Raw genomic sequence first — 8941 nt, 5'->3', positions numbered from 1 at the left:
AACTCATGGGGACGATTACTACATTTACACAGAGGCAAGTATAGGTCATTATGTCCAATTTGACCATAATGAAAAACAGATCTCTGAGTGTTATGAGTGGGGCTAAACCCTGCGTCTAAATGCAGACTACAAACTGTAATCCTGCAACAAACGCTAATGTTATAATGCTTTGTTATAAAATAAACGTTAGTCACATAAACCTGAACACGGTTGCGAATAGACATGTAAACAAGCACGTACTTCTGCTGATCTCGTTGCTGTTTTTACCTACGCCTCCCAAACATGGCAACAACAGAGGTCTAAGTGCGTGCCTTGGGGAAGGTCAGATGCCCACAGGCGGTCTATAATGGGTACTAATACACACACATCATGCCCCTGACTTTTCCTCATTAAACTCAGCCTACAATTGTATGCAATCATGGCTATTGCCCGGTGTCGTCCATCAGGAGAATAAGAAACACATTAGTGTTTTAGTGCCTACGTTTGTAAGACTGCTAGCTATTCCAAAAGGTAACATTGCATAAGTTCTTTGTTTAAACACCGGTAACGTCCTTAATGCCAAACCGGTCGAGTCGTTAACAAGTTAAAGTCCTTTTTTAAGAATACTTTAAGAATACTTAGGCTTTGGTCTTTCTAAAACGCAAAGGGGTTTGTTTTTATCAGTAGAGGCTCTGGTGTTGGGACTGTGTGGCTGAATGTGGCTGTAGGACTATAATTACCGCAGAGTGTGTGTGTGTGTGTGCCTGCATGTTTGCATGATCCTGCTCGATTATGTGCGTGTGTGTGTGCATTTGTGCGTATGAGTGGATCTGTGCGGCAGCGTACATGTGTGTACGTGTGTGTGGCCACATGCGTTTTTGTGTGTGCACGCATGTGTGTGTGCCTGCCTGCGTTTGTCTGTGTAGTATGTAAGTGCATGTGTACATGTGCATGTGTGCAAGCTGGAGAAACATCTGGGGAGGACATCTCGCCGCAGTCGCTCACCATCTGGGTCGTCGGCTGGCTGGATGCTCATGTAGGGCTCCCCTTTGTCCTGCCGCGACTGCCTCTGCCGGCTCTCCTCCTCCAGCGCCGCCTCCGCCCGGCTCTTGGCCGTGACGTAGGCCAGGTAGGCCGGGGAGTTGTGGTACGCCTTCATGCTCTCGTTGTACTCGATCTACAGGCAGGAGACGCGAAAGCAATGACAAGGGGGCAGGGGCAGGGAAGACAGACGTTTACATTTAGGGCATTTAGAAGACGCCTTTATCTAAAGCGCCTCGACACTCGACGCTAGGAGGAGCCGGGGATCGAACTAGCAACCTTCCGGTTACCAGCCAACCCCGCTCTACCTCCTGAGCTAAGCCGTGGTACACAGAAGGGCGGTAGACGGGCCGACGCGAAAACATGCGGTTCCCCTGGGTGCCGTCATTCTGCCTCCGCCACACGCTGGGAGCGGAAGAGTGTGTTTGCTCAGAGGTGTGAGGTCGGAAGGAATGGGGGAACCAGAGGGACCCATAACTCTGAGAGACACGTCTTACTGGTAACCAGTCAACATCCGAAACGCCGACCCCCACAACCCCCCCCCCAAAACGGCACTCATTAGAGGAAAACCGACCTTCTCTGCTTCGTAGTCGTTCAGATAATCTTGTTTCTCCTCATCAGTGAGGTCTCTCCACATGCCACCGATTATCTTCCCAATTTCCCAGAGCTTCAGATCGGGGTTGGAGGCTTTCACTTGATCCCAAACCTGGTGATGAGAACCAGACACGGGCACAGGGAAGGATGGGACCGGAGGGGCTACAAATCTCTCGGCAAGAGAGGTCACGAACCAGAGGAGGCCATGCGATTTGAGCTCCGAATCTGAGTTGATAAAAACACGGTAAGGTGTGTGCTGCGGTCTGAGTGGCTGCCTTTAAACCACTCTCTTCCGCCGTGAGTGAATCAGAATCAGAATTTTATTACATTCTTATTGTAAGCACACAAGGGTCAAATGATTATGCTTGGTACCTCAACAGCCACATAGCAGCAACAACACAATTTAAAGTAAATAGAGAAGTAAAAAAGAGAATAAGTAAAAATAAGTAAAGTAAGAAAAAAGTCAAAAGAGTTTAGGCCGACACAGATTCAAGTATTACCAAGGACATGAAAATTCATGTGTGGCTGTGTTGAACTGGAAACCAAACGTGCCTTGGTGATTGACGATGCCCACTGTGCGAACCACAAAGGGCTACTTCTTCGTGCACTTACCTTCCGGCTGTATCTCATGTAGGGCATCAACGGCTTGTCAGGGGGCTTGGGCGGCTTTGGGATGTTTATTCCCGAGGTATTCTGAGAAGTATTACAAATGTTTTGTGGTTAAGATATGGCACACGCTGGATCAGGAAATGACTGAATAATGACAGAAGCCGTTCTGCATCCGCTCGCTAAGCAGAATGACATAATGCTTCAACGACACACACAAAAAAAAGAAAACGTTCACGCATCAGTCAACTCTCGTAACTTGTATTAACTCGCTTTAATTAAAAGGCAGATTAAACCCTAACCAGAAGTTGAGAAGCCCATAGGGTGTGATGAAATTGCACTGACCAGCGGAAAATGGTGCAAAAAAAATAATAAAGAAAGTCAGAGTGAAGCTGGGAATTGCCCACTGTGAGACATAATGCCATTATTAGACTCAGTCAACCACAACTGCAGCAGGCAGGGCCTTAATTACTGCTCAGAAGCCAACACCATGCTGGGTAGCGGGTCTGGGGTGCCATGGCAACGCGGATGGCATGGGCTTCTTAGAATAGAGGGTTAGGTAGCGGTGCAGACATTGAAAGGCGGCCGGGATTTGAATGCACATAGGTGGAATTTCTTTGCCCGGGTCTTCACTGTAATGAAGGCAAGCAGGCAGCGTTGTGTAACACCACGTTTAATAAGGTCTCGGTAGTGGAACACCGTCTTCTAATTGACCTATGACCGGGTGTCATAACATTTTAATTTTTATTCTTTCTCTTGCTTGTTACACAACATGAAACCATCAGAGCTCCTGAGAACAAAGTATCACTCTACTTTCGGAGCGAATTAATAGCCGCACAGCTGTTAAAAATACAGGTTTTTATTCCATGGTAACAAAAACCTGTATTTTTAACAGCTGTGCAGCTATTAATTTGCTCGGAAAGTAGAGTGATACTTTGTTCTTAGGAGGTCTGATGGTGTCATGTTGTGAAACACTGGATTGAACGAGGAGAAGCACAGCCAGATTTGACCTTGCCTTTGATTGTGGGTCACCTTGTTTTCCTCTAGGTTAATATTCATACCGTTACCCGACTGTTGGTGCCTTGGCTCCCTCCAAGCCTGTAGTTGTTGTAGGCCAGATGGCTGTATGGGTTGTAGCCCACAAACCCAGCAGTGTTGGGGATTTGCTGATGAAGTCAGATGAGATAGGGACACAGATGGCAGAGAGTGTATGAGCAGCTGATACAGACCAATGGGAAGGAGATACTGGACTGATGCAAAATAAACTGCCATTCATGATAATTGTTTCACTTTCTTCTGACAAATGTACTTATTGTAAGTTGCTTTGGATAAAAGCGTCTAGTAAATGCACTAAATCTAAATCTAAACGACAATAAAGGAAATAATCCTTTAGCATTGGTCAATACAATATATATTTTTGTACTGGTGTGGTTAAAATGCATATTGACTACATGATACATTCAATAATATTTATTTTTGAAATGGCAAAAACTATTTAATTTCTTGATTCGTTAGACCCAAAGTACGAGTCGAAGGCCAATTATATACTTACAGTTGTGGGGGCTAGGGGAGGGGGCGGGGCATAGGGCCTCTCTGTTGTGATGAAAAGGAGGAAAAGGACGTCAACATTAGTAGTTCTCAGGAACTTTTTACGATCATACTAATGTCCGTTAAAACATGTGTTATTGGAAAAAGAAAAATAGTAATACTAATATAATAAACGTTGTAATAATACAAATGATAACAATAATATTGTTCGATAATAATAGTTGACAATAATTGTATAATAATATAATCATAAAAAATACATTTAACATTCCCTTTTGTATAATGATTGTAATGATGGTCAACTTGCAGGTTCAGCAAAGCATGACTTCATCCATTTGCTTACTTGACATCTTCACAGGGAGCAGTAGAGATCAGTCTATTCCATGCATCAGATCTGAAATAAAACAGATTTTGTAGCAAAAACTGTAACATGATGCCTTTATGGGATTTATATTCTATCCCCGGTTCGCCCATAAAGAATATATTAGCTGTTCTGTATTGTAAGCATTAGCTTGGTGTTGTTAGCCTGTCGCTATTTAGCTATTCTCTATATAGTGTTAGCTTGGTGACGTTAGCCTTTCGCTATATTAGCTCGTATGTGTGTATTGTAACCATTAGCCTGGCAGCGTTAGCCCCTGCTATACGTACTGTGATCGTTAGCTTGGTAGCGCTAGCCTCTGCTATACGTTCTGTGAGCGTTAGCTCGGCGCAGTAGCCTCGGCTATACGTATTGTGAGCGTTAGCTCCGCACGTTAGCCTCTGCGCGGTAGCCCGTCGCTCCACGCAGTCTACGGTGATAACAGCGGGGTTCAGGTGGACCGTGTCCCCGGCTTTCCGAGTTCAAGATAGGATGTTTCTTTATGTTAACTAATCAAACGCGAGTGGCCACGTTTATTAAACGTGTATCATCTAAGGTTTGTTAGTGATGTAATGTTGAAAAAATGTGATTTATTTTGATTTTCTATTCATTTTGATGGCAGCGTATGTGTACATCTAGGTAAGCGCAACTAGATGGGTGTCTTCATGCCTGACAGCTTGACGAGCAGCTGTCCATATTTAATGACGGACAGGTCAATCCCCACCGTTGTGTCTAGACTTAAGATGTATCGTGATGTCCACATCGTCGTGCAGTAATGCGACCCACAAGCCTTTGTTGTTATTAGACCAGAGGCTACTGAACAGCTAGTTAGCATAGCCACCATAATAATACATGAGCTAAAAGGCATCTTTATGACGTGCAACAGCATGCAACGTTATGTCTTATATCGCCACAAAATAAAAGATTTGCATGCCCTGTTATTCCATCGCTGCAGGAAGACTCACCTTAATGGGCTTCGCCCGAGCCCCGGTTATTGTAGGCGTTATGGTTTCACCAGACTGCCCAGGAGGAGAGACAGTCCCCACAATACTCTGGTGAAACGGGGTCCACTCGTAAGATTCCCACAGAATCTTCCAGAACTGCACCCCCACCCACCCTCCTCATTACGGATGTGCTTAGCCCGGCTGATGGTGTGCAGCCTGCTCTGAACCCGTCTGTCATGTATTGGGTTTCCAAAACCAGTCGTCTTTTAGTTCAGAGTCGCCGTTTTTGTGGTTTTATATGAAAAACCACAAAAACGCAATCCTATCGGCGTAAAGTCCCCCAAAACAGGATGATACGGGTTTGACTCTTGAGTGACAGGCGATAATCACTCAATTAGCTGATCGACATTGTGGAGACACACTTGTTGACGTCGCTTGCGTTGTATGGACGGCATACGTCACATAAAATATCCACATTTGGCCACACGTGTGTTTTTCATAACACATTGTACATTGCTTTAACAATGCGTTATTCGATAAGGAACGTTATTGCTTATGCAACGTAATAACAGAAAAGCAGTGTGGGCTCCCATGCCAACACGGTTTGTTAACATAATGTGCTTCTATTCACTACTCTATTGTGTTAAGATTAAGAACTGAAATACTTTGCATTCTTGCCTTCTCCTCTTGTAAGCTGCACATGCCAATAGTTGTAATAGTGTACTACCCAACAATAACATTGTAAAGCCTCCAGGATGTGCCCTATATAGGTCAATTGTGTAATATGTGTCAGGCTGTCATCTTAAAGCTGATTTTGCGTAAACAGTCTGCAGAAAACGAGTGGCTAAACCACGCCTGGTCAAACCAGACCATAGACCCAGGAGGTGGGACAGGAACGGGGAGGTTGGTAGCATGCACGGCCGTTTCGGAATAGGGTAGGGGTCACAAAACTTGTGTAAGCTTGTGTAAGCTTAACACTATCGAGTCTCCCCAGGCACAGCTGTGGTATTCTGGGCGCCAGGGGGGGGGAAACATAGGGCCCTGTGACATTTTGAATCAAGCGGAGGAATATTCGTAAAGCTGTGATTCCTGCACAAATTCAAAACCCAGTTCTGGCTAAGCCCTTAGAGCTCCTCAGAATGGACCCAGGCAGTGGAAGTAAGCGGCCTTGAATGTTTGCTCTGCTGCTGGACTCAGGAGATATTTTTAGAGGCCCCGGAAAAAAACCCGTCGTCACGTTGTATCATTCCAAAGTTTTTATTCCCAAACAGATTTGTTTTCATCGCTAATTTACACCCGAACGTGCCCATTCAGATGCGTTGTTTATTTCTCTCAGGTGTCGTGTTAGTGGTTGTTGCACGCATGTGTGCTACATGTATATTTACGTTGATGGGGTCTTTTTTCTTTTTAGATCTATAGCGTATAAATTCAGAAGATAAATGTTTTGTATACAAAAACATGAACAGATGGTAAGCATTACACATTTTTGCATTCTTTTGATCGGTGCCATTGATGCAGTAGCTTTATAATGTCTCTCATTGACAAATGCACCGAAGTTTAGTTGAAATCTGATGTAAACACTGATACACTGAACAAGGTACAATGCAAATCAAACACCACTGTTCACCATTGTGTGCAGCATGCGTCGTATCATAGGCAGGGCCGCTGCTGGCCGTTTCGGTGCCCTACGCGAACGGGGGGGGGGGGGGGAGCCTCTTTTTATATATTAGGTAAAAACATATAATTGCCGAAATTGAGTGATAGGTTATGCAATTAAGAAAAAACAACGGTGGGCCTCTTCATAACTAATTTATATATTTTTTTAATTCAATAATGTAATAATTATTTTTATTTTTTTATTTATTTTACAAACCATAATTTTTGGTGCCCCCCCCCCCAGGTACTTGGTGCCCTACGCACTCTGCGTACTCTGAGTATAGGGAGCGGCGGGCCTGATCATAGGCAGTCCTGTAGCTGTCACATCGTTTTACTGTCATCTCCTGAATCTGTACAATATAGTTAATCCATACAGCCCATAGGCCACTCCCTAGGGTGGAAGAAGCTGTCACTTAACTATCAGGGAAATGCCCGTCAAATGTTCCCCTCAGTCACAGCTAGAGCACAGCCAATCAATAGCGTTATATGTAATCTCAAATGTCATTATCGATTGACTTCAGATTGATTTTGTTGAGTTGGTTTGTTTATTTCAATACTAAAATGCATTTGTGTGTTCATGCCTAAGCCTGTTTAGTTTGGATTGTTTTTATGCCATATCACAAATTTTATTATATATACAGTGGGGCAAAAAAGTATTTAGTCAGCCACCAATTGTGCAAGTTCTCCCACTTAAAAAGATGAGGCCTGTAATTTTCATCATAGGTATACCTCAGCTATGAGACAAAATGAAAAAAAAAAAATCTAGAAAATCAGTCTGATTTTTAAAGAATTTATTTGCAAATTATGGTGGAAAATAAGTATTTGGTCAATAACAAAAGGTCATCTCAATACTTTGTTACCTGCCCTTTGTTGGCAATGACAGAGGTCAAACGTTTTCTGTAAGTCTTTACAAGGTTTTCACACACTGCTGCTGGTATTTTGGCCCATTCCTCCATGCAGATCTCCTCTAGAGCAGTGATGTTTTTGGGCCTTCGCTGGGCAACACAGACTTTCAACTCCCTCCAAAGATTTTCTATGGGGTTGAGATCTGGAGACTGGCTAGGCCACTCCAGGACCTTGAAATGCTTCTTACGAAGCCACTCCTTTGTTGCCCGGGCGGTGTGTTTGGGGTCATTGTCATGCTGAAAGACCCAGCCACGTTTCATCTTCAGTGCCCTTGCTGATGGAAGGAGGTTTTCACTCAAAATCTCACGATACATGGCCCCATTCATTCTTTCCGTCACACGGATCAGACGTCCTGGTCTCTTGGCAGAAAAACAGCCCCAAAGCATGATGTTTCCACCCCCATGCTTCACTGTAGGTATGGTGTTCTTTGGATGCAACTCAGCATTCTTTCTCCTCCAAACACGACGAGTTGAGTTTTTACCAAAAAGTTCTATTTTGGTTTCATCTGACCATATGACGTTCTCCCAATCCTGTTCTGGATCATCCAAATGCTCTCTAGCAAACTTCAAACGGGCCCGGACATGCACTGGCTTTAGCAGGGGGACACGTCTGGCACTGCAGGATTTGAGTCCCTGGCGGCGTAGTGTGTTAGTGATGGTAGCCTTTGTTACTTTGGTCCCAGCTCTCTGGAAGTCATTCACTAGGTCCCCCCGTGTGGTTCTGGGATTTTTGTTCACCGTTCTTGTGATCATTTTGACCCCACAGGGTGAGATCTTGCGTGGAGCCCCAGATCGAGGGAGATTATCAGTGGTCTTGTATGTATTCCATTTCCTAATAATTGCTCCCACAGTTGATTTCTTCACACCAAGCTGCTTACCTATTGCAGATTCAGACTTCCCAGCCTGGTGCAGGTCTACAATTGTGTTTCTGGTGTCCTTTGACAGCTCTTTGGTCTTGGCCATAGTGGAGTTTGGAGTGTGATTGTTTGAGGTTGTGGACAGGTGTCTTTAATACTGATAAGGAGTTCAAACAGGTGCCATTAATACAGGTAACGAGTGGAGGACAGAGGAGCCTCTTAAAGAAGAAGTTACAGGTCTGTGACAATCAAAAATCTTGCTGGTTTGTAGGTGACCAAATACTTATTTTCCACCATAATTTGCAAATAAATTCTAAAAAAATCAGACAATGTGATTTTCTGGATTTTTTTTTTTCATTTTGTCTCTCATAGCTGAGGTTTACCTATGATGAAAATTACAGGCCTCGCTCGTCTTTTTAAGTGGGAGAACTTGCACAATTGGTGGCTGACTAA

At 44.1% G+C, this 8941-nt stretch overlaps 1 protein-coding gene across 3 annotated transcripts in view; it reads right to left on the bottom strand.

The window, feature by feature from the left end:
- LOC307071165 (SWI/SNF-related matrix-associated actin-dependent regulator of chromatin subfamily E member 1-like) overlaps window positions 1–5200 on the bottom strand; it is a 9893-nt gene extending 4693 nt beyond the window's left edge. Inside the window, exons 1-7 of one of the 3 annotated variants that reach the window (XM_079730074.1) lie at window positions 5092–5200; window positions 4112–4162; window positions 3773–3813; window positions 3282–3386; window positions 2227–2307; window positions 1595–1726; window positions 985–1156 (exon numbers count right to left, since the gene is read on the bottom strand). In XM_079730074.1, the coding sequence (XP_079586200.1) occupies window positions 985–1156; window positions 1595–1726; window positions 2227–2307; window positions 3282–3386; window positions 3773–3813; window positions 4112–4118 (538 nt within the window). In that variant the 5' untranslated portion in view covers window positions 4119–4162; window positions 5092–5200. Of the gene's footprint in view, window positions 1–984; window positions 1157–1594; window positions 1727–2226; window positions 2308–3281; window positions 3387–3772; window positions 3814–4111; window positions 4163–4416; window positions 4489–5091 lie in introns of those variants that run through there. The other 2 variants (XM_079730076.1, XM_079730075.1) reach the window with 2 other exon arrangements.
- Between the last annotated feature and the right edge of the window lie 3741 nt (window positions 5201–8941).

The sequence above is a fragment of the Pollachius pollachius genome, assembly GCF_949987615.1.
Source record: "Pollachius pollachius genome assembly, chromosome: 2".
In the NCBI taxonomy this organism is placed as follows: Eukaryota; Metazoa; Chordata; class Actinopteri; order Gadiformes; family Gadidae; genus Pollachius; species Pollachius pollachius.
This window is presented reverse-complemented; position numbering and strand designations above follow the sequence as displayed.